Below are 26,108 nucleotides of genomic sequence, written 5' to 3' on the forward strand. Positions count from 1 at the left end.
AAATTTTTTAAAAAGTTGTTTCAGCCTAAAGTGATTGAGAAGTTTTAGGAAATTTTAAAAAATATAAAATTTTCAAACTACCGTAATCCCTAAAATTGGATTTTCTACTGTAGATCACAAATGTTGATACCTGACCTGTAAAGAACGGATTCAAACTACAGTAATCCTTCAAAAACTCATTTAACATTCCTGTTCAAAAGCTGTTTGAACTCACAGTGACTCAAAAATACAAAATATTTATTTCACAATTTCTGAATCTGCTTCATCCTAGAGTGACCAAATTTTGGGAAGTTTTAAATTTTCAAATCCAAATTTTACAAAACTAAAGTATTTGAAAGTTGAACCATTAGAGCAGAAAAACTCCAAACATTAAAAACTACAGTGATCCCTAAAAGTGATTTTCAGATCGTTCTCCGGTCTCTCTCCGTGGTCCATATCCTTCTAGTTGTTTCGAATTTTTTCGTTTTGGATCCTCGGGTATTCACTCCTTTATATGTTATTTATTCTATTGGTGTTGTCTGCTTTTTTACACTTTTCATCTATTCATTTGTCAATTATCAGGCATGGTTCTTTGTGGTTGCTTTGTGTTTTCAGGTGAGCTTATTTACAAAGCTTGGAAATTTCAAACATTTCGAAAATTTGAAAAGCATTAAATCTTTTCGAAGACAGCACTAATCTAATTTAGAACTTCGTTTTTGTAGTTGACACCTTTTGTCTACCTACCGTAGTTTCTGAGATATGCGCCTTTAAGTATAGGGTACCTCGGAGGCGCGCCAACTTTAAAGGCGCATATCTCAAAAACTACGTTAGCTAGGGAAAAGTTGTCAATTACAAAAATGAAGCTCTAGATTTGTTCGGTAAAATTTTTTAAACTTCAAACAAAAAAGTTTTCAGGGATTGTACATAATTTCCGCTGGTTATTTGGCATCATTGGCGCTGATGGGATATTTCAGTAAGATTTATTTGAACTTTAAAATTTTAAGATTCTAAAATTCTGAAATTCAAAAAACTCTAAAACTCTAATAATTACCGAAAACTCCGAAAATTCCAGAATTTTCTTTAATTTCTTCCAATTTTCAGCCATAAAAATGACCCTAATGTGCGTGGTTTTTGGGACCAACACCCTGGTAATTATCACTGATGTAATTTGCTCAATTGCGGTTATTACCATAAGATCAGACCAATTAAGAAGACGTGCCGAGGATCGAAAACGATTTGAGAGGAGATATGGAGAATTGGAATCTTCTTTTCCTAAATTTTGATTCTTAAATTTTTTTTTCTAAAAAAAATTTTTTAAGCGGCCTAGAATTGTTTCTAGGACACCTCCCCATATCTTCTGTAATGGAGACAAAGTGTATTCCGTGTACCACGGTTGGTTGTGTGTGTTTTTTTGTAGTTTCTTGCCTATATTTTTGAATTTGAATAAATCAATTTTACGTTAAAATTTTTTTTTGGAATCTTGAAATTTTTCAAAAAATAGTTTTAGCCACGAAATCGGTAAAATAGGCAAAAAAGAGAACAGTGATTATTTTGAAAAGTTTTCAAAAAACCTTTTGCCAACAACACTTCCCTGCGACTTTCAGAAGGTAATCAGGAATTTCGGATTTTTCAGAAAAAAATCTAAAATTGAAATTTTTTAAATTGGGTTTTCCAGTTTTTGGAAGTTCCAGATTGTCTGAAACTCAAAAGTGACCTAATTTTGAAAAGTCAAATTTTCAACAACAAAAAAATAAAAATCTGAAAAAAAACGATAATCTGGAATTTCAGAGTTTTCAGAAAAATTTGAAATTTTTTAATTTTCAGCTCTCTCAAGAAATGGCGTACGTTGAAAGTTTCTATTTGGAGCCAAATGAGGCAGCGGAGCCAACAATCCCCAATGAAATCGTTGAGGTAATTTTGGATTTTCAAATTTTTGGAAAAAAATTTTGTCTGAAAATTCCCAAATTTTCAGCTCCAAAAAGTTGTGGAATCTGAAAATCGAAAACCGTCCCCAGATTCGGATTACTGTGGTTTTGAGTCGGACGAGATTCCACCAATCTATCGTGCTCAACTTCGTACCGCCCAGAAGAATAAGATTTTGGCTGCTGAAAACGCTGAAAAATCCATGTATGCCTATGGTTCAGATGAGAAAATGGAAGTCAAGCCGAAGAACTTGGGTAACATTTTTTTCGGAAAAATTAGAATTTCAACCAAATTCCAAGATTTAAAAAAAGATTAAAAATATTTCAATTTTTTTTTTGAAATTTTCTGAGAATACTAAGCAAAGTAGAGCTTCATTTTTATAGTTGACAACATTTTTTCCAGCTACCGTAGTTTTTGAGATATGCGCCTTTAAGTTTGGCGTCCCCTTTCAGGCTCCTGTGGACGAGAGGTGCGCCAACTTTGAAGACGCGTATCTCGAAAACTACGGTAGCTAGAAAAAAGTTGTCAACTAAAAAAATGAAGCTCTACTTTTGTTTAGTATTCTCTAAAAATAATTTTTTTGAAATTTTCAGCCAACGGTCCCCAATCGGTCGAGTACTACGTCCCCGGATTCTCCCCACCACCTCAGGCTGACGAAAATAATGAAATTCATAAGAGAAACGATTTTTCGGTAAAACGCGCTATCTTGAGAAACGTTTAAAATTTTCTTTCAATTTCTTTTTTTCAGCTCCCAAAATTCCAGCCAATCGAAGCGACTGAAAACGTATTCAATATTTTGGGAAAACACGAAAAATCGCAGTACATCTTGATGGAAAGCGAGGAGGATCAGCCACAGAAATTGGCTCCGCCCACAAAATCGGTCATCGAAAATTTGACTTCGTACACTGATGCCGGGTCGACTATTGCCACGTCTTCGTGTTTGACGGCTTCGGTGAGGATTTTAGGAAATAAGGATTATTTTTTTGAAAAAATGTTTTTTTGGATATTTTTAAAACATTTTTTTTGAAATTTTAAAAAAATATGGAAAATAGTTCAATTTTTCTGAAATCTTCAGAGAATACTAAACAAAACTAGAGCTTCATTTTTGTAATTGACAAATTATTTCTTGCTACCGTAGTTTTTGAGCTATGCGTCTTTAAAGATGGCCCCCCTCTTTGCTCTGCGCTTGACGAGTGGTTGAAGGGCGTCAACTTTAAAGGCGCATATCCCAAAAACTACGATAGCTAGAAAAAAGTTGTCAACTAGGAAAATGAAGCTCTAGTTTTTTTCAGTATTTTCTGGAAATTTCAGAAAAGTTGAACTATTTTCGTTCATTTTCTTATATTTTTCATTTTTCCAAAAAAAAAACTTTTCTTGGAAAAATTTTGATTTTCAACTAAATTTTAGAGCCCTCAAAAAGAATTTGATAGTCAATAAATCCTTTTTAATTTTTCAGAGAGCATTAATTCGAATTAAAGCTTAATTTAGCAATTTGTAAATTTTCCCTAGCTACCGTAGTTTTTGAGCTATGCACCTTTAAAGTTGGCGACTCTCTCCGCCCCTTCCTTGATTAGTGCTTTCTAAATATTTAAATATTTTCGATGGCTTCGAAGTTTGGTTTTTCCAAAAAATCAAATTTAAAAAAAAATAATTTTAAATTGTAAATTTTTTCAGCTCGGTCCACCATATGGCTATGTTCCAGTCCAGAATCAACGTCAAACTGAGGAAAAGTACAAGGGATTGAGTGCATTCCGTCCAGTGACCCAATCGGCTGAATCCCAGTATGCGTCTGCTGAGCTCAATTGAGCACTTTTCAAATTTATGTGAATGGAAAAATGCCAATCTCAATGAAATACGAAGAAAAATGATTTTGAAAGTTCCTTTGAAAAATGAAAATAAAGATTTTTATTGTATTTTTTTTTTTTTGATTTCTAGATTTTCTGAGGATCTACATTTCAAAGTTTCTGGAAGATCTTTTTTTTTCAGAATTTCTGGTTTCAGCTTTTTTAACACATTTTTTATTTTTCAATTTTTCAACAGATAAATTTCCTAATAGCAATAATAATCAGCAGACCAATTACGTTTTAATGAGTCTAGACGCAAAATTTCCGGTAGACAGGGAGCACAAAAAACTAGGTACATGTAAATAAATAAACACTTGAGAAAGGGGGAAAATATATAAAACTAGGCGTCCAGTTTTTTTTTCTCAAGAGTTTTGTTGATTTTTTCTGAGGAACGAAGGAAGAAATTCCTGTACAGATATGAAAAAAAAAATTTCCAGAAATCAGAAATTCGAATTTTTTGAAATAAAAAACATTTTAAAAATCGTTTTTTAAATCTTCTGGCTTGGCTTCAGAGTTTTGCTCAAATTTAACAATTTTTTCAAAAATTGTTAAATCTAGATCCATAACCAAAGATTTCGATTTCTACATTTTTCCAAAAAAAAAGGAAGAATAAGATTTTCCACATAAACCTGTTATCTTCTTCTTCGTTCCTTTTCCTCCTGATCCCAATCGATTTTTATTTTTCATTTTCTCATCCATACAATATAAAAAATCATTGTTCTCTCTCAGATTTTCTAATTTTTCAAATTCCCAAAAAGTTGAAATTGAAAATTGAATATCAGCCCAAAATGTTGTTTTGATCGTAACACTTTCAGTTTTTGAAATTTGAAGACAAAACTTTGATTTTCAAATTTGACACGTCACGAGCTTTAAAATGAGCTTAAACACGACTAGGCTCCGCCCACTTTGTATTTTCGACATTTTTCGACCATAAAGGCGCATAAGGGGTCCGAAAATTAATAATAATAATGGGAAGTAGGTCATGTTTATACTCATTTTGAAGCTTAAATTCCTGAGAGTTCAAAAATCAAAGTTTTAATACAAAATCTGAGAAAATAAAAAAAGTTATGAGGGAAACAAGATTTTTGAGTTTTCAAAAAATTTGGAATTTTGAAAAAAATTATAATTTTTTTTTCATTTCAAAATTTCTAGATCCCCAAACTCTTTTTCTTTGCAAACAAATTTAATAATTTTTTCCAGAAAATTCTCCTCTCATCTCATTTCCATTTCCGATATATCCATCTTCTTCATTTTTTTCGCTTCTTATGAATATTTATTTCATGATATAACAATTTTGGGAAAAATATTCCGAAAGTGTTAATATTTCTGGTATATTTGTTGAAAAAACTCCCAAAAACTTAACGGTCCATCTTTTGGGAGATTCAAAAGATTCACGTGGCTCAGTACTTTGATGTGAAAATTAAAACTTTTGAAATTCATTAATTGTTATATGCTCTCTTTTCCTTCTTTTCCTTCTTCCCATCTATCCAAAATATTGCTTTTCGTTTTTTTTTTCATATTTGAGCCTTGGATTATTATATGACTCATTTTCTCCGTTTTCCTGTCTTCCACACACCAGACAGGAATTTTCTCATTTTCAGCGAAAAACACAAAAACAACGAAATTAAAAAATATCTTTTACATTTTTTATACGTCTTTTTTTTAAATTTCCCGCCAGACTTAATAAGTTCCTTTAAAATATTCGTTCCAGTGTCTTTTTGACGTCTTTTTTCGTCGAAAAACGAATTCCCATTGGAATTTACGACCTCCGGTTTTTTTCTACTAGTTTTTGGTCTTTAAAATGGATCTTGAAATTAATTTGAAAAAAAAATATTTTCTGAATTTCAGGATTTTCCGAATTGTTGAATTTTCAGATTTTTAGGTTTTTTTTTAAATTTCAGAAATTTAGAATATTAGAATTTTTTAGGGTTTTCAGGATTTTTGAAATCTCAGAATTTTAGAATTTTTTTGATTTTTGGATTTTCTGAATTTCAGAAATTTAGGATTTTTCAATTTACAAGATTAATGACCTTTTGGATTTTCAGAATTTTTTAATAATATCAACTCTCTTCAAAACCCAAATTTTAGAGACCCAAAATTTAGGCTTATCATTAGAGCGCATTTGCTAAAACTACAAAAATGTATTTATGTTTTGTATGGTCCATGTATGGTGCACGTGAATTCCTGTGTGTACCATTGACGCAACATCCTCTCTCTCTCTCCCTGTCCAAAAGATCGCTTATCTAATCAATTTAGTGTGTTCCAATGTCATTTGACCCCTTCTTTTTGGTGTCTCTTAACCTAGTAGTCTCCTTTTACCATATACAAATACATCTAGAACTTTCTTTTTTCTTTTTAGGTCATTTATCATAAGAAGGCGCGCACATTGGTCTGCAAATCTTTGGAAACAATAGCGCATGCCAACGAGAGACGCAGAGAAGTGGTCTGCTAATGTTTGGAAAAAGCGTTGGCCTGCTAAATATTTAGCAGGCCAACGAGAGACGCAGAGAAAGAGACATTGGTCTGCTAATAATTTAGCAGACCAAAATCTTCTTTTCTCCATAACTCTCTTCAAAATCGACGTAGAAAAATGATTTTTGGCTCATTTTGTAGCATTTTTCATGGCCTTTTATGTTGATTAAACAGCAAAACTGAATCCTAAATATTTAGCAGGCCAAAATCGAATTCCTCGAAACTTTGAAGCCCTATAACTTTCTTCACACTAATCCTAGGACATCCCTCAAGAGAGTTTTTTGTAAAAAAACAATTTCTGATCCATCCAGATAAAATTATCGAATTTTTGATTAATATCGGTTTTCCTAATTGTGTTATTTCATCTGCCTCCCCATGATACATATATTTGCCTAACCCTAAACCGGCTCCGCCGCCCGAAAACGGAAACGACGTGCTTTTGTATGTATGGGAATGGGAGCATTCCGGAGACACTTTTTCTGAAATTTCTCCCTTTTTGTATCTGTTTCGAAATTGAAAAAGTGTAAAGAAGAAAATGACCTTTATCTCCCTCTCTCTCTCTCTCTCTCTCTCTCTCTCTCTCTCTCTCTCTCGGGTTTTTTGCACTTTTCAGCTGGTCAAATGACCGTGGCAGGTGGTTGTGTTGAAATCTAGAGAGAAAAATAAAGTGCACATTGGTCGAAAAATCGACAGTTGGTCCCTTGGTCCCATCATGCTGGGGTCTGGTGATCTAGAAATTTCTTTTAAAATCCAGTGTTTTGATCTTTAAAATGTTTTTTTTTCGTAGGGTTTTCTATTTTTATAATTTTTGGTTTTTTTAGATTTAACTCCAATTGACTTGATTTCAATTTTTCGTCGAAATTTCACTGAAAATCAGCATTGTTGAGTCTCTGAAAGATTGACTCATACTGTATATTATACAAAATCAATTACTTTGAAATTTTCAGTGTATACGAAAATTGTGACAAATTTAAAACTCTCGAAAATTGATTTAAGATTATTCAATTTTTTTGAAATCTTTAGAGAATACTAAACAAAACTAGAGCTTGAAAAAAAGATGAAGACAGAAAAAAAAGAACCGCTGTGCACTAAAGCTCTTTCTCTCTCATTTCCCCTTCCAAAGAGAAAAAAAAACGGTCATGACGACACATAGACAACAATATAACTCCCCGTTCTTTTGTGTCCTGAGTCTCGCTCTCTTCTCATTCCACTACATACATCCATCGGGTGCCGCGAGAAGACACTCTCACCACAATTTATCGATTTTTTCGGAGCGCGCGACGCGCGCCACGACGATACTGAAGGAAAAGACTGGATGTGTGGTTGGGGGAGCGGCGGAAAAAGAAGAAGAAGAAGGAAAAATACACGTCTTCTTCTTCTTCTTTTCGCTTTTCTCCACCTCCTCCTCTTCCCGACGACGTCTTCTATTCTCTTTTGCCCCACTTTTTTCGCCTTCTCTTTTCGTCTGGAGTCGTCGTCGAGAATTCTGCCCCAGTCAGCTCTTTTTGTAGTCATTCTAGGCTCACTGAGCGTAACGCTCTTGGCTTTGCGTGACTGGTTTTCTGATTAAAAATTGTGTCCCGACAAATGTCGATTAATTGTAGCTTTATGGTTTTTTGTTTCTTTTTTGTACCCTTTCAGACAGATTAAAAGTCCAAATTGTTTCTGATCTTGTAAAGATCAAAATCTGGAGTATAACGGATTACCTGAGGGATTAGCGCGGATGGAAGGAAAAAGTGTTCGGGGCGAATTTGGGTCTGCTAATGTTTGGAAACGTGGCATTTGGGTCTGCTAGTTATTGTCCTTTGTTTTGATCTCTACTAATTGTAAGCTATTTACTTCGATTTTTCAGCTTTACTTTTCAAGAAAATCTTTATAATTTTGGATTCCTAAACGCTGTGGCGCCTTTGTCGCATCTCCTATAACTTCGATTTCCCTCTCTAATAAAAATGAGCAAAAAACAGCAAAAAAACAAAACATGTTGTCAAAATATTTTTTGTGAGCTCTTCTCTTCTGCAGCACTTTCCTTCTTCTTTTTCTTTCTCTTATCAAGGAAAAAGTCCTTTAATTTTGTTATCGCCGATTTTTTTCTCGCGCCTTTCAATTCTCGACTTTTCGCAACATTTCTATAAAGCTCTCGTGACCTCGATTGATTGAGAGTTTGATTCTTAAATTTTCAAACTAGTCGGGTCTCGCCACGAAAACAACAAATTTCTTCATAAGGATTACTGTAGTTTAGTTTCTCTTGCCGCGAAAATGCAGTAAAGATGTGTTTTTGTTTTGCTCATTTCCTTCCAAAAGTTTTTTTTTTTGCGGGTTTTCGAAATTATTGGGTCTCGTAACGAAAAAAGTCATTTTTTCAATATATTCGCTAGAGCTTTTGTTCATGCGTATGTAAATCTCAAATCCTTGTTCTTCGTTATTCAATGTTTTTCGAAAAATTCTTCCTCACGATTGACTCTAATTTCGACACAATTTTTTTTTCGAAATATAGCAAAAATTTAAGACTTGACGGATGAAACTTGCCACGGAGCAGGAGTCTTTTAGGCTCTCGAGACGCGAATTCGTATTTAGCAGACTACTGCTCTCTGACTCTCTGCGTCTCGTTGGCCTGCTAATGCTTGAAAACGTGGAATTTGGGTCTGCTAATGTTTGGAAACTTGACATTTGGGTCTGCTAATGTTTCATACGTTGGCCTGCCAAATAATTAGCAGACCACTTTTCTCTGCGTCTCTCTCTCTCTCTCTCCTCTTCTCAAAGCACCGCGCGAAAATCCTCTCAATCTAATCAAACCGCCGTATTTTTCCCATCTGTTTTTATCACCTAAAACCAGTCACATTAAAAAAGTGGGCCACCGAAACTTGCACTTTTCGATTCTATCTCTCTCGCTCGCTCTCCTTGTCCGCCAATTCTTCCTATTTCCTTATATCCCTTCTCCTTGTAAATCACCAGTCCCTCCCGATTTTCTATTGATTCACTCGCTGTTTTTGGTGTCTAAAACCTTTTAATAATCCCTAAAAACCAAAAAATTTCCAGACTGAAATCGCAAAAATGTCACATACGGCGGATGTTCCGCTGGAAGCGCCAACGATGATTCGGCTCGCATCGGCGGCGGTAATGACGCAACTCGAGAATGATGTAAGAAGAAAATTTAAAAAAAGATTTTCTAAAATTTCGCCATCAGAAGTTACAGGAATTCATGGAGACCGTCGTGCTTCCGACGCCGCTCAGCGAGGAGCTATTCGGCCGATTTCGTGACAAATGGAATTATTATAATCAGCATGTGAGTTAGATTGATGTTCTAATTATACCTAATTAAATAATTACAGGGCGCTCAACACGTGGAGCGTTTAGGACCGCCTGATGGTCAGGAGAGAGTCGATCAGGGGAATTTGGATATGATCCGACAAGTGTTCAGAGTTTGGTCAGATTCTACAAGATTGCCGCTGCAGAAACTGGATTTGACAGGAGCGACGGTAAGGAGGCGTTGGGTCTGCTCATAAAATTTCCGAAATTTCCAAATTATTGGGTCTCGCCACGAAATAAGGTCTTCAAATCTGAAAATTTAGTTTTTTGCCAATTTTTTGATGTTGGCGCCTTTTTTCGGATGTCACAGTGGAAGGGAATCAAGGCGTTTCAGCCTAAGCTTTCAATTTTGAACAAAAATTATAAAATTTTGAAGAGAATTTAGTGAAAAGGTGAATTTCGCCGATTTTTGAAAATTTCAGTACTTTTTTCACTGGAATTGTTCCAGAATTTTCCGGTTTTTCTTTTATTTTTGGTTTAGACTGAACCAACTTTTTTTTTCTCAAAGAACACACAAAAAATTTTGACAAAAACTTGGGTGCAAAAATTTTTGGAGAAAAAAGTATCGAAAATTCTGCGAAATGAGCCAATCATTTTTCTACGTTGATTTTGAAGTGAGTTATAGAGAAAACAAGATTTTGGTCTGCTAAAGATTTAGCAGACCCAAATCTTGTTAACTCGCTTGAAACTCAACGTAGAGCAGTAATTTTTGTTGCAGTTTTCTTCTTTTCTTTATAGAAAAAACCGCAAAATTTCGAAAATTTAATTACAAAACTCTAATTTTTCAGATCGATGACCAAATATTCGTCGACCTCCTTCATGCTCACGCCCCCAACATCACAGAACTCGACCTGACGAATGTTACAGGTGTTACCGATCTCGCAAACGCTTATCTCTACGCAAGAAGCACAAATTTCCCAACGCTCACATCGATTCGAATGACATCTATGGAGCTGGTGACCGGACATCAACCTAGAAGGAAAAACGGAATCGCAACAACAGAATTCCGTTCTCTGTTCATGTTGGGAGAAGAAGCTCTCGCTGAGGCTCGTGGTCCTATCGAGCGTGACGGCATCCGTTCCCCACTATCCCCTAGCTCCATGGACATTCAGGAGGAAGAGGATATGCTGATACACGAGCAACCAGTGAACCCTCCGCTTATAACCGCACGCGCACCCAACGTCCGTCGTTTGTTCCTACCACGAACACCAAATAAACGAAGTACGATTGACGAGGAAGAGCAGAATACTCATGTCATTTTAAGCAAAATTTTATCACCACTTCAAAAACTCGAAGTTCTGGATTTATCGTATTGGAGCAAAACTGATGATATGCGATGTTTGATGCCATTGTCAAACACGTTGACCTGCTTAGTCCTCTACGAAGTGCCAGATCTCTATCATGCGATTCCAAGTATTTGTCAGATGACAGAACTTCAAGTTTTGGATATATCCCAGTCTAATAAGGACACAGGAACCTATCCAAATCCAGTGACGACTCTTAATAAAATCATTGTAAGCCTCAAAAAGCTGACTCATCTGGATATCTCATCAACCAACTTGGCGACCCAACCATCATCCCATGACAATCCAGCGAGGTACCGGGAATCAGTTCGAACCGATATTTGCGGTCTTCAATCACTAGTCAAACCATTGAAATATTTGGGATTATTCAATTGTGAAAGTGCCAGTCATGTTCGGGAGATTCCCGCGGAAGTTGTATCGGGAGACGCTAACGAGGATCAAGTTATCACATCGTTGAAAATGTACAAAGATCGTGCTGGTCTACTGCAGAATGTGTTGAACGAGAGCTATCAATTGTACAGATTTGGGAATAGCAATCCGTTGGTGAGTGTTGAGGCGGAGAAAATCTAGAGAAAACGGCTCAAAATCTCAAATTCGGCTCAAACTCAAATTCGAGTTAAATCAGCATGAAAAACATGAAAAATGCTGCAAAATGAGCCAGAAATCATTTTTCTACGTCGATTTTGAAGAGAGTTATGGAGAAAACCAGATTTGGGTCTGCTAAATATTTAGCAGGCCTAGATCCCACGTGCCGCTTTCTGACTCTCTGCGTCTCGTTGGTCTGCTAATGTTAAAAACGGAGAGAGCACATTGGCAGACCTGCAAGACGTAGAGAGTCGGAGAGCATTGGTCTGCTAATCATTAGCAGGCCAACGCATCAAACATTAGCAGACCCAAATTCCACGTTTCCAAACAATAGCAGGCCAACGAGACGCTGAGAGTCAGATAGCATTGGTCTGCTAAATAATTAGCAGACCAATGCTCTTGCTTTCTCTGCGTTTCTCAATAGCATGTCAAACTCAGATTGGCCTGCTAAATCTTTAGCAGACCAAAATCTTATTCCTCCCCGTAACTAGCTTCAAAATCAACCTAGAAAAATGATTTTTGGCTCATTTTTCAGCACTTTTTCACGAATATTTTTTCCAGACCCGCCACACCGAAGCACTCCATCTGGTCCTGGAAGCCATGCACCGACACCTGGCAGACAGCACTCTCCAAATCGCCGGATCCGCCTCCCTTTTCTACATCATCAGAAAAGTCGACATGAATCGAGACACGAAACGACGTGTGGTGTCGGCGTTGCTCAGCGGAATGGAAGTACATATGGAGGAGCAGGTGATGGTCCGAAATTGCTGTCTCTCGTTGTGCCAATTTGAAATTCCACAGGATATATTGTTTGATTATAGGTAAGGTTTTCTAGAATCCCCGATAATTTAAGACATATATTCAGCCGCCTTGCCGTCCTCCTCGTCTCTGTCCTTCAACACCATAACGCTGACAATTTGACACAGAGAATCGTGGTATTCTTGTTGAATTCGATGGCGTGCCACGTGGAAGGAGATCAGAAGGTGCAAGTGGGAAGCTACGGTGCTATTGAGGTAAGCAAACACGCTCCAGTGATAATTTTTGTAAATTTGTGAACTTTACCCGTATTGAACTTTTTTAAAATTTCTGAAAAAAGAAAATGCGCTCTAATGATAACTTTTAAAAATTCACCCATATCTTGGGTAGTCTTGGAGCTAGAATCTTGGTTTTTTACGAAAAACTAGATGCGCTCCACAGCCAAATCAATCTGAATTTATTATCCCATTTTTAAAAATTTTTGATATTGAAAAGGCGCTCTAATGACAAATTTTCAAAATAGATTCTTGGGCATTTCTTGGGCAGTTTTGGAGCTAGAACATTGATTTTTCCAGATGATCCTGGACCAAATCAGTCGAAAACACACGGCCAACATTTGTGACGATGTGATGGAAGTTGGATGGAGTTTTCTATGGAATATCACTGACGAAACGCCAGTCAACTGTGAACTGTTCCTCAACGCAAATGGCTTGGATCTATTCCAAAAGTGTTATGAAGCTTTTAAAACTGAACGAGAACTCGTTCGAAACATGATGGGACTCATTGGAAACATTGCTGAGGTTGATGCGTTGAGAAGTCAGCTCATGAAGGATGACTATGTGAATATATTCTGCGCATTGCTCACTTCTCAAGAGGAATCCATCGAGATTAGCTATAATTCTGCTGGAGTGCTTGCTCATATGGTCAGCGATGGAGAAGAGGTTTGGGAGAAGCTGACAGTGTGCAGACAGGAGGTAATGAGGAAGATTGTGGAGGCAACATCCACGTGGAAGCTGGCTACTCGTCGATTCATAAACTATCGATCGTTCCGTCCGATTCTTCGACTGCTGCCCTTGTATCATGCCTACGCTAGTCAGCATTGGGCCGTATGGGCTTTGGCTAACTTGACGACTACCGATGGAGAAAAGTGGGTTTTAAGAATTTTTTTTCATTCGAAAAAATTTTTCATAAATATTTTTTCCAGATACTGTGCCTATGTCCGTGACGAGGGAGGTGTCCCATTGTTACAAGAACTGGTTTCCAACCCAATTACGACTCAAGACATTCGCCATCTTGCCAATACAGTACTCGATAATATACGGGCGGTGGAGATGAAGTAAGTAGAGTTTCGAGGCAAATTCATTTTTGTGTCTGTTGAAAATATGTCCATTTTTGATATTTAAAAAAACTAGAAAATTCTATGTTTTGAGATGATGGGGTGTTTATGTTATGGAAAAAAGATTTTTAAATTAGAGAAAAATCTGGAAATTTGGAAAAAACATTGAAAATCTATTTTCAGCGATCTTGACTAATTTTTGTTGAATTTAGCGCATTTTGAAGTTTTTATTGAATTTATTGACTTTATCCGAATGATTCTGAAAAAAATTGAAATTTTGTATCTTTGCATTTTTTTTTCAAATTTCCATTGCACGCAAATGCGCTCCAATGCTAACAAAAAAATCAAATTTCCATAAAATGAATACCCCACTGGCCTAGGTGATCACTATTAGCAATATTCATCTTACATTATACCACGGATAAGGCTCTTCTATAGGCACTCTCTGAACTAAGCTCCGCCCCATTTCTCGTAAAGACACTTTTGTAGAACGCAAAAGTTGCTAATGTACCAGCGACCGCAAAAGCGGTTGCGTGACCCGACAGACGACGGTGACGACTTGTATTCATGAGACACCATATCACACTTGTTGCACTTCTTCTTCTTCTTCTTGTCCTATATATTTTACATTTTTACTTCATATATGTGGGTCAACGTCTTATACTTCATCTAACGGGTCGTCCTTCTTTTCAGACGAATCAATCCGAATTGGCGTCCCGATGCTCACCCCACGACAACGTCTCCAGTGTTCAGACCCAGCTACGTGTCAGATGTGGAAGAGGAGGAAGAGGGAGAGGCGATGGAGGAGGAGCAACAGGAGGACTACATAAATGTCGATTTCGACGACGTCGCTGTTCCCATGGAGTACTGATTTTTTCTTCTTTTTTTTTGTTTTGCTCGCTTCTCTCTTTCCTCTCTCGGGTTTCTTATCCCTCTTCCACATTTTTCAATTGTGTACATTTTTTGTGTCCCTATTTAATTCCCGGTTCTCTCTCTCCTCTCTGTCTTTTCAGTTCTTTCGCTTACTATTCAATTTTTTTGTTCTTTCTTGTGTTCCCCCACACCAGTGCAATTTTCTTGTTCTTCATCTGTATCTAAAAAACTGTACATCCCTTTTTTTTCTGAAAATGCTCTTTCATAGATACGCCCCCCACACATGATAATCTAATTTTTTTGGTCTAATAAAATAATTTATAACCAAAATAAGGTTCCAGAAATTGACAAATCATAGAAATAGTTACTCCACAACATAATCCTCCAAATTCTTCGGCCTCACTGAACGTCGTCCTGACGCTCTTCTTTCTGACGATTCCGACGCCTTCTGTCGTTTTCTGGGTTCTGGAGACTTCGTCGCATCAAAAGTTCTCCCACGTTTTGAAGACGTTCCTTCCTGCTCGACGTCTTCTTCCACTTCTGGCTTTACGTCTTCATATTGGAATCCAACGTCTTCTTCTGCTTCATCCGGTTCGTCAACGCCTTCTATATCCACGTGTTCCGACGTCGTTCCAGCTGCTTCTATTTCTGGGGCGCCTTCTGCAGTAGGCTCCTCCTCCACGACGTCTTCTGGCTGCTCTTCTTCTCCAGAATCACCACGCTCCAGAACGGGCGGACCGTAATCATCCTCATCCAGAATATCGAAATCCTCTCCGTCCATGTGCATTCTGTCGATTTCTTCCTGTACCATACGACGGATTGGTTCGGCGTCCTGGAAACATTTCATATTAATTAGCAGGCCAATTATTTGGGCCTGCTAAATATTTAGCAGACCAGTGGTATATTGACATAGATTCAGGAGAGAAAATGCTGAAAAATGAGCCAAATGTTTTTGCCCCACGTTGAGTTTGAAGCGAGTTATGGAGGAAATAAGATTTTGGTCTGCTAAATATTTAGCGGACCAACTGAAGACGCAGAGAAACGAGAGCATTGGTCTGCTAATTATTTAGCAGGCCAATGTGTACTCAAACACTAGCATACCCAAATTCCACATGGCGCGTTCGTGGCGACCAACGAGACGCAGAGAAACGAGAGAAGTGGTCTGCTAAATTATTACCAGACCAATGATCTCATACTCTCTGCGTCTCGTTGGTCTGCTAATGTTAGAAACGGTGAAAGCGCATTGGCCTGCTAAATGTTTTGCAGGCCAACGAGACGCAGAGAGTCAGAGAGCATTGGTCTGCTAATTATTTAGCAGGCCAACGCGCCACGTGGAATTTAGCTTCTTCAGTTTCTAACATTAGCAGACCAACGAGAAATATAGAGCCATAGAGTGCGCCACGTGGAATTTAGGTCTGCTAAATAATTAGCCGTCCAAAATTTTCTTTTCCCTGTAACTCGCTTCAAAATCAACTAGGAAAAATGATTTTGCGCTCATTTTGAAGGATTTTTCAAGCCCTACCTGCATTTTGTTTGTATGCTTCTCCAGCTCTTTAGTCTGCAAATAATTCTGCAAGACTTGATCCATTTTCGTGTACGACTCCTCGTTTTCCGGATACATCGAATGGAATTTGCATGGCTCACTTGCCACGTGTTTACAGCAGTATTTAGACATCATGTTTGTGCATAGAAGATTGCGGAATAGCAGACAATGAGACGCTTTTCTCGCCGGCTTTCCTACTGCTGACATATCGAAGAGTTTGTTGGACGAGATTCCAGGACAGGAGCACATGTAGCTCGCGATGGATTCGCGCTTCTCGTTCGCCGACATTTCAGAGATTCCGTGAATTGTGGGAAGTAGGTCGAAGACACTAACCCAAGCGAATAGGTTTCGTTCGCTGGGCCATGGAGAGTCTGTACTGGAGTAGTGCACTTTATACGGATAGTATTGGTTGTGAGGGTCGTAGTCGGAAATGTAGCCAAAGTAGAATTGGCTGTTGTTGCCACGTCGCGGTTTTGTGATTCCTTTGCGGAGCTGGAAATGTAGAAAAATTAGTTTTTAGGTTGAAATTATAATTTTTAGCCCGAAAATTCCAAAATCCTACAAAAACTTTCTGTCCTGGCGCAAAAGTCACTCCCAAATCCTCTTCCATCCCTTCGATTTCTCTCCGTAACTCGATGTGATATCCACGTAGCTTTGCAGCTAATTGATCCTCCCGTTGTCCGTTATGATATAAATTCGGAGCTTTCCTATTGAACATCCGTTCGAATGGTGTTTCCGGTTGCTCACGGATCGATCTTTGATTGTATTCCATCACCACAAACTGCAGCTGCTCGACCCATCGATTCCTTGTCTGCATATCATGCTCTGCCACGTCCAACGCCCATCTCTCCAGATGAATATACGGTATTGGCTCATTCCAAACTTCTCGAATTTCAATTGCATAGACACTCTCCAACGATTTCATCGCATCTCGAATATACGTGGGATGGAATGTGGTAGAGAATCCCTCCGGGATACCGTACTCATTGAAAATCGAATTCAGAATCATTCCAATATGTGTTCGAGTACAATCGAATAGCGGTTTTGCCCAAATGAATTTCGATTTTAGACATGTCACTATCAGAAAATACTCGTAAATTTTGGATCCATACACAGCGGTTGGCATTTCATGAACATCGATTTGTACGTATTGCATTGGGTGATCAGCCAAAAATGACGGCTTCAGAGGGAATATGATATCCATAGGACGGGCGGTATCTGCGTTACTGTTCTCCACATCAGAGTCAGGGGCGTGGCCAACGTGGTAGAGCTGCATGAAGGCGTGCACTTCTCCATTGGAAGCGTTTACACGGTAGGAGATGACTGATGGACATGCGGATCCTTCTTTGAGCATTCGTTCACGTGGCAAGCGGTGTCTGGAATAGACTGGTCTGCTAGTGTTAGAAACGAAGGAAAATCCTGGGTCTGCTAGATATTTAGTTGTTCTGCTAAGTATTTAATCGAGTGGAAAAGCTCTGAATCGATAGCAGACCCAAATCCCACGTGAAATTTAGTCTAGCTAAAGAGTTAGCAGGCCAATATTCTCTCAATCTCTGCGTCTCTTTGGTCTGCTATTGTTTGGAAACGTGGAATTTGGGTCTGCTAATGTTTGAGATCGAGCAAGCGGATTGGCCTGCTAAAAAGCTAGCAGACCCATGTTCTCTAACTCTCTGCGTCTCGTTGGCTTGCGCCACGTGGAATTTAGGCCTGCTAAATATTTAGCAGACCCAAATCTCATTTCCCTTATAACTCGTTTCAAAATCAACGTAGAAAAATGATTTTCGGCTCATTTTTAACGATTTTTTATGACTTTTTGGGTCTGCTAGTGCTAGAAACGGAGATTCTTACTCACTTCTGTGTCTGCAGCACCAATTTGTGTTCACTTTTCGCACAATGCATGACTTGTCTTCGATATTTCGGCTGTTTCGTGTGCATCATATACCGACATCCCGAGGCCAACTCGACTAAATGTCGGAATTTCTCGAATTCTCCGATATTTGTAAACGTTTGAAGGTGAACCTCAATCGGAAGCTCGTGATTCTGACTTAGATGACGTCGGAGGGTGTATAGGGAAGCGTAGACTTCTCGACAATCGGTGATGGGGCATATAACGTTGTTCTGAAAGCTTTTGGTCTGCTAATTATTTGATTTAAGCTTTGGTCTGTTAATCATACATTAAAACTTCCATGACACTTGTATCGGTGAGCTACAAACGTGTTTCGATCGGGATATTCTGTATTTTTGCCGGTCCGAAGGCAAATTTTGCACAGAAATGTGCCTTGTTCAGTGATTTGTGGTTGGTACATCTAAAAAATTCGTTTTTTCAAGATTTTTGGAAGATTCTCACATCGAAAAGCAAATTCCGTTCGTTGGACAAGCTGACTATGGCGTCATATTCAACGTACTCATCTTCGTCCTGCAAATTTTTGAAAAAGTAAACATTTGGGTTTGCTAAATCATTTTTTACCGCAAAAATAATCTCCTCCCCATCGACTTCTATAATTTCTTCCATCTCTTCCTCTACAGCAGCTTCAGGATGCTGAAGGCCTTCTGAATTCCGAATCGCCGCGACGTCTTCTCCAATTTCTTTTTGCTCTATTTCTTCTCCCTCTTGGGGAATCTCAGATGACGTTGAAGGCATCATTTTGTCTAGAAATCTGGAGAATTTCAAGTTTCGCAAGCTATGATTTGAGAAAAACCGGGTTAAATAGCGAATTTCCGAGCAAAATTTGAAAAAAAGCACGAGAGTGTCTGCGTCTCTTGCTCTCTCGTGCGTAGCGGTAAAGCGCGCTTGCATATAAAGAATGCGGATTTGAAGAAAATGATGGGATGATGAAGAAAAAAAAATTTACTGTGACAGGAAAAAAAAATAATTGAAGAAAATTAGGAAAATTGAGGACCCGATGCACATTGAAATGGGATTAAAATAATAGGAAAGAGGGAAATCTAAATAAGAAGAAGAAGACAAAAAATTAGAATTTATCCAAGCATGGCCTGTTGCATGGCGATTCCCAACTTGGCCGGACTATCAGTGACAACGACATTGGCGTTCCGAAGAGCTTCAATCTTATCTCCAGCTGTTCCCTTTCCTCCTGCAATGATCGCTCCAGCGTGTCCCATTCTACGTCCTGGCGGTGCGGTGACTCCAGCAATGAACGAAACAACTGGCTTGGCATTCGGTCCCGAGTTTCTAGACTTCAAAAACTCTGCGGCCTGTTCTTCTGCCTGTCCACCAATCTCTCCGATCAGAATGATTCCTTTAGTCTCGTTATCTTCCAGGAAAACTTCCAAGCAATCGATGAAGTTGGTTCCATTGAACGGATCTCCTCCGATTCCGATGCAACGTGTCTGACCGAGACCGACGGCGGTGGTTTGATGGACGGCTTCATAGGTGAGGGTTCCAGAGCGAGACACGATTCCGATGCACCCCTTCTTATGAATATGTCCCGGCATGATTCCAATTTTGCAGTCTCCGGAGGCAATGATTCCTGGGCAGTTAGGGCCGAGAAGGCGAGATTTGTCTGGAAGAAAAAAATTGTTTAAAAATGTGACATCTTTCGTACAAGCTCACTCTGCTTCAACAAACGATTCTTAACCCGAATCATATCCTGCTGTGGAATTCCCTCAGTAATCGCCACAATCAATCCGATTTCAGCATCCATCGCTTCATGGATAGCACGGGCGGCTCCAGCGGCTGGAACATAGATAACGGTGGCGTCGGCACCGGTACGATCCTTGGCCTCGGCGACGGTTCCGAAGACTGGAAGGCCGAGATGAGTTTGTCCGGCCTTGTTTGGGGAGACTCCACCGACGACGTTGGTGTTGTATTCGAGCATTTGCTTGCTGTGGAACGTTCCTTGGCGTCCGGTGAATCCCTGAAAATGTAGCTTTTGGTCTGCTAATGATATTCCGTTCTATTTTGCTACGAATTAGCAGACCAAAAATCCCCGTTCTTCTACCTAGACAGTTATCTCTTATCATTTCGCTCAAGATCAAACAATCATATCATCTTTTAGCTGCAGACTTTCATTTCTGCGGAAAGGCAGAAATTCTTTTTTTTTTTAGATTGCCCGGCTCACCTGAACGATGACTTTGGTGCTTTTGTTGATCATCAAATTGTTGCGGGTGTCGCTGTAGACACTGCGGGTGACCGCGGCACGAGTAGCCGCACGAGCCGCCGATGCCAATGTTGATGCCATTCTGAAAAAAAAGCTGCGATTAATAGAAAATTCGAGAACGAAAAAGAGATATAGTGAATTTAGAAGCGAAGAAAAGCGATTTGAAGAAAAAAAAAATCGCGAAAAAAACTGTAAATTTAGCAGTTTAAGAATGACTAGAGACCTTTAAAAGTGCATCGTTTTCTAACTAGACACAAAAATGGTGTGGTGTAATGATATTTTTTCGCGGAGAAGACAGGGATACTGATAAGGAAACAAGCTGCTGAACACAGAAGTGGCCAGCAGCCACGAGGAAGAATTTGGAGAATTCGAGGATCAATGGACTTTTACCTTTGCACGCTACACAGGAATTACTGGCTAGAAGCTACAGGGAAATGGAGCTAATTGAACTAGAGAAAAAGAAAGCTACAAGCTAAAAATAAGGATTCAGTAGGGCTAATCTATTTGAGAGCATTGGGAGAAGAAGACTGATGCAATCTGCGCTAATTGAAAAAAATAGGCTCGCTGAACAACGAAAAAAGGTTTTTATCACAGACTTTTACATAAAATCCTGTGTTTTTTTTTGCTATTCAAGTGAAAAAAATGGTTTTAGACATGCGAAAAAATACGGAAATTCCCATAAATAATGAGAAAATTGTGTTCAAAATACAGAAAAACATCTAGCAGGTCCAAATTTCACGAACATTAGCAGACCAACGAGACGCAGAGAGTGAGAGAGCATGGGTCTGCTAATTATTTAGCAGGCCAGAATTCCACGTTTCAAAACAATAGCAGACCAACGAGACGCAGAGAAAAGTGGTCTGCTAATTATTGAGCAGGCCTAAAATTAAAAAAAAACAATTGCGCACTATTTTTTTCGTTTTTTAGGTCCAAAAAGAACTGGCCTTCGTAGTATTGCGTAGTTTATTTGTCCGTTGACGACAAGGGAGTTCTTCTCCCCTATCTTATCTTCATTTTTCTTTTTTTTTTTGAAGAGAAAGGGTAAAGTGCAGAAATGAGAGACAGACGAAGATCACTTTGCAAGGGGGCAGTGTGGGCGGATCGGAAATGACAAAGAAAGGTGGAAAAATCGATTTTTCAGAGCGAGGGCCAGAGAGACATGCTGGAGAGTTTTAGTGTTTTTTTACGAGCGTTCTCTAGATGAGGCAGTGTGAAAAACAAGGAGAGTGCAGAGAAAGTAAAAATTGGAGAGGAAAAATAAAATTTAATGGGTTTTCGACGAAAACTGAAGAGAAAATTCGCCGAAAAAGCTTTTTAAAGAAAAAGATCCAGACAAGAATGCGCGATCCAATAGGCAGTGCAAACGCGCTCAATGGACAATATTGTCAGGGCGGGAATTTGAACGAAACAAATCTCAACTGAAATTTCCTGCAAATTCGGAGATTTTCAGCCAAAATGTGACCGAAATAGGAAGAAAAAACCAATTTTTTTACAAATGGAATTTAAAAGTCGCGCAGTTTTATTTTCGCAACAGGGCGCGTTTTCCTTTCCATCTCTCTTTTCGACAAATTTCGGCAAATTTCCTTTGTTATTTATTTGTTCCGAATTTATAAATTTTTGTTACGAATTTATAAATTTTTAGAGAAAAAATGGCTCCGGAAACGAACGAAAAGTGTAAAGCATGCGGAGGCTTCAACTTCTCAATGATCGACGGTTTCAAGTACTGCGATCGGTGTGGAACGCTTCTGGAGGTGCAAAAAATCATAAAATTCAATTTTTAATAAAAAAAAATAAATTCTAGAACTTCGAAGAGCTCGAAGCAGAAGAAGGTGGAATTCAGCAGACTCGCGGTGCCGGAAAAATTAAAATTAAAAAAAAAGGAGGCGACGATGGGGAGAAGAAAACGACGAATTTGGTTTCAACGAATGAGTCGAACGTTCAAATTATGCGAAAAGCACTGGAAAAACGCAGCGATTTTTTCAGCCGACAAGCTTTGAAAAACGATGAGTATGTAGCGAAAAAATTTAAAAAAAATTGAAATCCCTCTTTCAGACTAGCCTTCCCCCATGAATCCACACCAGACTATCTGTATCGTCTAGGTCTTCGACTGGCTGCGTTCACTCAGGTTCTCGCAAAAGTCGGTCATGTTCTAGTCAAAGAGCTCAATTTCGAGCCACGCGTTCTTCCGACGATTCTGGCCACTTTTCAACGATACCTCGCACACTGCCACGTGGCATTCTGTCACTCGGAGCAGTGTGGAAGCGATGAGCAATTGAGATTCGTAGCGATGATGGAGAATTTAGAATTGTTAGTGAGATATTGAAAGCAGCAGCAACAAGATAGAAAATCGAGCTCTGAATCAATAGCAGACCCAATTTTCACTTGGAATTCAGGTTTTTATGTGAAAAAAAATGAAGGAAATCGGTTGAGAACTGGCTGAGATAGCACTATTTTTATATTACGAGATGCGCCACGTGGAATGTGGGTCTCACATGTTCTCTGACTCCCTGCGTCTCGTTGGTCTGCTAATGTTTGGAAACGAGGTATTCAGGCCTGCTAAATAACTAGCAGACCAATGCGTTCTCGTTTCTGCGTCTCGTTGGTCTGCTAATGTTTGAATAGGAGAAAGCTGAATATTTAGCATACCCAAATTTTTCCAGCGAACAACAGGAGCGCGAAGAAAAACGCCGAAAGAAGTTGGCGCGACGTGGCAAAGGTGTGAAGGCGTTGAGCAAATCGGCGGCGGCATGGACACTTCTAACACAGGGAAATATCACGGAAAATCTGGATTTGGATTCAGAAGAGGACGAAGAAGAAGAAGAAAATCCAAATTTGAACAAATCCATGGAAAATTTGGAATTCGAAGATACGCAAAACGACGAAACTGTAGCTGTTAATGATACTACAGTTGGATTCGTTCGAAAAATCACAACTGCACTATCTACAGAAGCCCTCCGACGCGCTAGACAAATGATTCTGAATCTGGAAATCCTCGTGGCAATTATACACTCTGCTTTAATGTCATGCGGATACCGAAACGTTCTGGCCTCAGACGTCGTTCGGTGGATTCGTGAGGATCGATTTAGAATCTCTCTCCGTTCGATTCGTCTGATGAGACATAGTGCGAAGGAACAGGAGACGAAGGAGGCGATGACAAAAGTCGACTACGCAGAGCCATATTTAGTACTGAAATTCTAAGTTTGTGCTCTGAAGATATAGCAATTTTCAGCGTTTTCCACTGTATGAAATCACCAGAACGTCTACATTATTTCATCAGTCACTGAATTTAAATGAGAAATTGGTTTCGTTGAATTTTGAAACTGTTAGTAAATTTTTTTTAAAGTAGAGTTTATCAAAAGTTCAAAAATCGAGCGAAAATTCAATAGCAGACCCAAATTCCACGTGGAATTTAGGCCTGCTAAATAACTAGCAGACCAATCTGAGTTTGGCCTGCTATTGAGAGAGAAGCGAGAGCGTTGGCCTGCTAAATCATTAGCAGACCCAAATCTTGTCTCCCTCATAACTCTGTTCATTTTCGTCGTAGAGCAATGATTTTGGGCTCATTTTGCAGCATTTTTCTGACTCTCTGCGTCTCGTTGGTCTGCTTATTATTTAGCAGACCTAAATTCTACGTGGAATAAAAAAAGCCCGATATTTTCCAGTTGGCCGCTCGTCTCTGCGATAACCTGAATCTACCAGTTGAATTCCTCTCTCGTGTGCTTCTTCTGGAATCTATGATCCCCTGTGACGTCAATCCATCGCTTCGGAAACAAGCTGACGTCAGTATGGGTCACAATTGTGAGCAGTTGGCAGCGATTCAGCCGAAATTGTACAATTCGGGCTTTTTGTCATGCTTCGGAAGGAAAGAGCGGACGTGGAGAGAGGCGGATAATTGTGATGAGTCAGTCAAACTCGCTCTATTGAGAATACAGTGCATTTGCAGAGTTCTTCTCTCTCCTGACACCAAACTCATGGCCTATATACTTCTAGTGTTTCGGCTCACTTTTGACATAGATAATGCCACGTGCTCTCCGGATTCAAAAGATGCTCTGAAATTCGACATTGACACGTGGATTCATCAACTGGAAATGCGGCTGAAATGTTGGCAAGAGCATGATATGAGCATGGTTTTGAGGAGCTCTTGTCCAGTTCCAGACATTCAAATTAGCACTCCATTCGGCCCTAACTATTCCTAGTAAGCAGCAAACTTGCTCCAATGAGAATTTTTTTATATTCAACATTTTTCCAGCTACGACAAGAAGGGAAATCCATGGGTGCATAGACTTCGTCGACAAGTTGGATTCGCCAAATGTATTCCTTCTGAAATGTCGTTCAATTCCACGTCATCACTTCCTACTGTATTTGATATTCGGCAGAATCGATTTAAAACCGAACGACGACAATTAGAAGCCGTCATGTCGCCACTGAAATTTCAACGAGTGATTTTGAGGAAAGAGATGGAAAGAGACCCAGAGAAATATAGAAATATTGTGGACCCAGATTCTGAGAAAACGTTTTTCAAAGATTTTACGGTAAGAAAAGTTTTAGAAAATGTTAGAAAACGCGCTCCGTTGATTAAAATTCAAATTTAGACCCAAAAAATCGCGGAAACCTCCAATTCGTTCGATGAGTATTTCCCCTGTGCAAGTCGGTATACGGTAGGTAGATTTTTTTTTTGAAATTTTAAATTTCTAAAAATTTAGATCTACAAGCGACCAGATTGGATTCAGAATTGCACTGCTAGGAGCAAACAGTTATCACCGGTAAGGATTTGGAAAAAAATTCCAGAAATTAAAAAAAAAAACTGAAAATCCAATGTTGGCAGAAATTCAAAACATCCTAAATTTAAAAAAATCGAAAAATTCCTTTTAAAAAACCGAAAATTTCCAAATTTAAAATTTTCTGAAATTGCACAAAATCTAAACAAATCGAAAAATTATTCCAAAAAAAAAAAATTCAAAAATTAAAGCAAACTAAAATTTCAAAATTTGGCAAGAATTCAAATTTTAAACATTAAAAAAAAAACCAACAGTTCTTCTTAATTTCCGAAAAGTATTTTTTGCTATTTTTTTTTTGGAATTTTTCGATTTTCTAAAACTCCAAACAATTCCAGAAACCTAAATTCTCTGAAAAAATCCTAAATTTTCAAATCAAAAAGTCCAAAAATTTTCCACAATTTCAGGAGTTCCCAATAAAATGTTTATCTGCTAAATAATTAGCAGACCAACGTTTTCGCTTTCTCTGCGTCTCTAAATAGAAGGCCAAACTCAGATTGGCTTACTAAATATTTAGCAGACCAACAAGACGCAGACACACGTTTTCTCTATTTTCATTTTTCCAGAAAATCGGTCCGTACCGCTTCTACATCAGCAATCAAGCGTGCGACGATCTTCTGGGTGTTGCCACGTCATCATTCTCTCCACGCTTCAAATTCCTCCTCGATTCCCTGGCTCTCATCATTGGTGAAGACCCAAAAGCCTTGTACACCGCCTTCGTAATGCTTGAGATGCATCTAACGTCTTCTGACACCCTGGAAACGATTCGAGAATCATTGCTCAGATCAAAACCGATTACTGTAAAGTGCCAAAAGTTTCGGAAAACCATGTGGCATGTCGAGTGTCTCCGAAGAGTGGTGACTGAGCATCCAGTCGGGAAAATTGAGGATTTGAAATATTTTATTGTTGCTAGCACGAGAGAATGTAAGAAAACGTTTTCAATTTAAATCTGAAATTCTGAATTTCCAGCACAAGAAGAGCTCGCCGAGTCATCTGAAGCCTATCTAATGCACTTTAGGAATCACGAAATTCGCGAAGATTTGACATCGTTGGAAGCCGAAAAAGTCCAGAATCGTGTCCTGAAACTTGCCTACGATTTTGAGACGTTTTTCGGGATTTTGGCAGTGAAGATGTGGTGAAATTTGACGGAAATTCGAATTTTCTGTACATTTTTGTTAATTTTGTTAATTGTTGTTGTTCTTTATTGTTAAATTATTTTTTATTGTTAAATTATTTAAATCACAGAAATTTCAACATAGTATTTAAATATGGCAGATTAGAAAAATGCACGAAA

The 26,108-nt window shown here is 38.6% G+C and overlaps 5 protein-coding genes across 5 annotated transcripts; 3 read left to right on the forward strand and 2 right to left on the reverse strand.

Moving 5' to 3' along the window:
• Positions 1 to 1,815: 1,815 nt before the first annotated feature.
• On the forward strand, positions 1,816 to 3,708 carry CBG15178 (the record flags this gene model as incomplete). The annotated part of the gene is made up of 5 exons (XM_045243307.1): positions 1,816 to 1,890; positions 2,018 to 2,156; positions 2,496 to 2,593; positions 2,651 to 2,854; positions 3,577 to 3,708. 5 exons carry the CDS (start codon positions 1,816 to 1,818, stop codon positions 3,706 to 3,708), a joined length of 648 nt encoding a protein of 215 aa, XP_045095650.1.
• Positions 3,709 to 9,269: 5,561 nt separating this feature from the next.
• Cbr-zer-1 lies at positions 9,270 to 14,376 on the forward strand (the record flags this gene model as incomplete). The annotated part of the gene is made up of 8 exons (XM_045243308.1): positions 9,270 to 9,356; positions 9,412 to 9,501; positions 9,548 to 9,694; positions 10,313 to 11,371; positions 11,975 to 12,234; positions 12,279 to 12,426; positions 12,745 to 13,505; positions 14,199 to 14,376. 8 exons carry the CDS (start codon positions 9,270 to 9,272, stop codon positions 14,374 to 14,376), a joined length of 2,730 nt encoding a protein of 909 aa, XP_045095651.1.
• Positions 14,377 to 14,742: 366 nt separating this feature from the next.
• Cbr-ztf-18 lies at positions 14,743 to 18,565 on the reverse strand (the record flags this gene model as incomplete). Its single annotated transcript, XM_045243309.1, has 6 exons — positions 14,743 to 15,210; positions 15,901 to 16,413; positions 16,484 to 17,297; positions 17,774 to 18,039; positions 18,096 to 18,227; positions 18,269 to 18,565. The coding sequence occupies 6 exons, from the start codon at positions 18,563 to 18,565 to the stop codon at positions 14,743 to 14,745; spliced, it is 2,490 nt and encodes an 829-aa protein (XP_045095652.1).
• Positions 18,566 to 18,900: 335 nt separating this feature from the next.
• Cbr-sucl-2 lies at positions 18,901 to 20,120 on the reverse strand (the record flags this gene model as incomplete). Its single annotated transcript, XM_002642855.1, has 3 exons — positions 18,901 to 19,442; positions 19,493 to 19,796; positions 20,001 to 20,120. The coding sequence occupies 3 exons, from the start codon at positions 20,118 to 20,120 to the stop codon at positions 18,901 to 18,903; spliced, it is 966 nt and encodes a 321-aa protein (XP_002642901.1).
• A 1,568-nt stretch (positions 20,121 to 21,688) lies between these two features.
• Positions 21,689 to 25,953, forward strand: CBG15174 (the record flags this gene model as incomplete). Its single annotated transcript, XM_045243310.1, has 11 exons — positions 21,689 to 21,790; positions 21,841 to 22,046; positions 22,092 to 22,346; positions 22,700 to 23,222; positions 23,269 to 23,361; positions 23,702 to 24,234; positions 24,289 to 24,592; positions 24,632 to 24,697; positions 24,743 to 24,802; positions 25,381 to 25,738; positions 25,784 to 25,953. The coding sequence occupies 11 exons, from the start codon at positions 21,689 to 21,691 to the stop codon at positions 25,951 to 25,953; spliced, it is 2,670 nt and encodes an 889-aa protein (XP_045095653.1).
• Between the last annotated feature and the right edge of the window lie 155 nt (positions 25,954 to 26,108).

The sequence above is a fragment of the Caenorhabditis briggsae genome, assembly GCF_000004555.2.
Source record: "Caenorhabditis briggsae complete genome, chrIII, whole genome shotgun sequence".
NCBI classification, from domain to species: Eukaryota; Metazoa; Nematoda; class Chromadorea; order Rhabditida; family Rhabditidae; genus Caenorhabditis; species Caenorhabditis briggsae.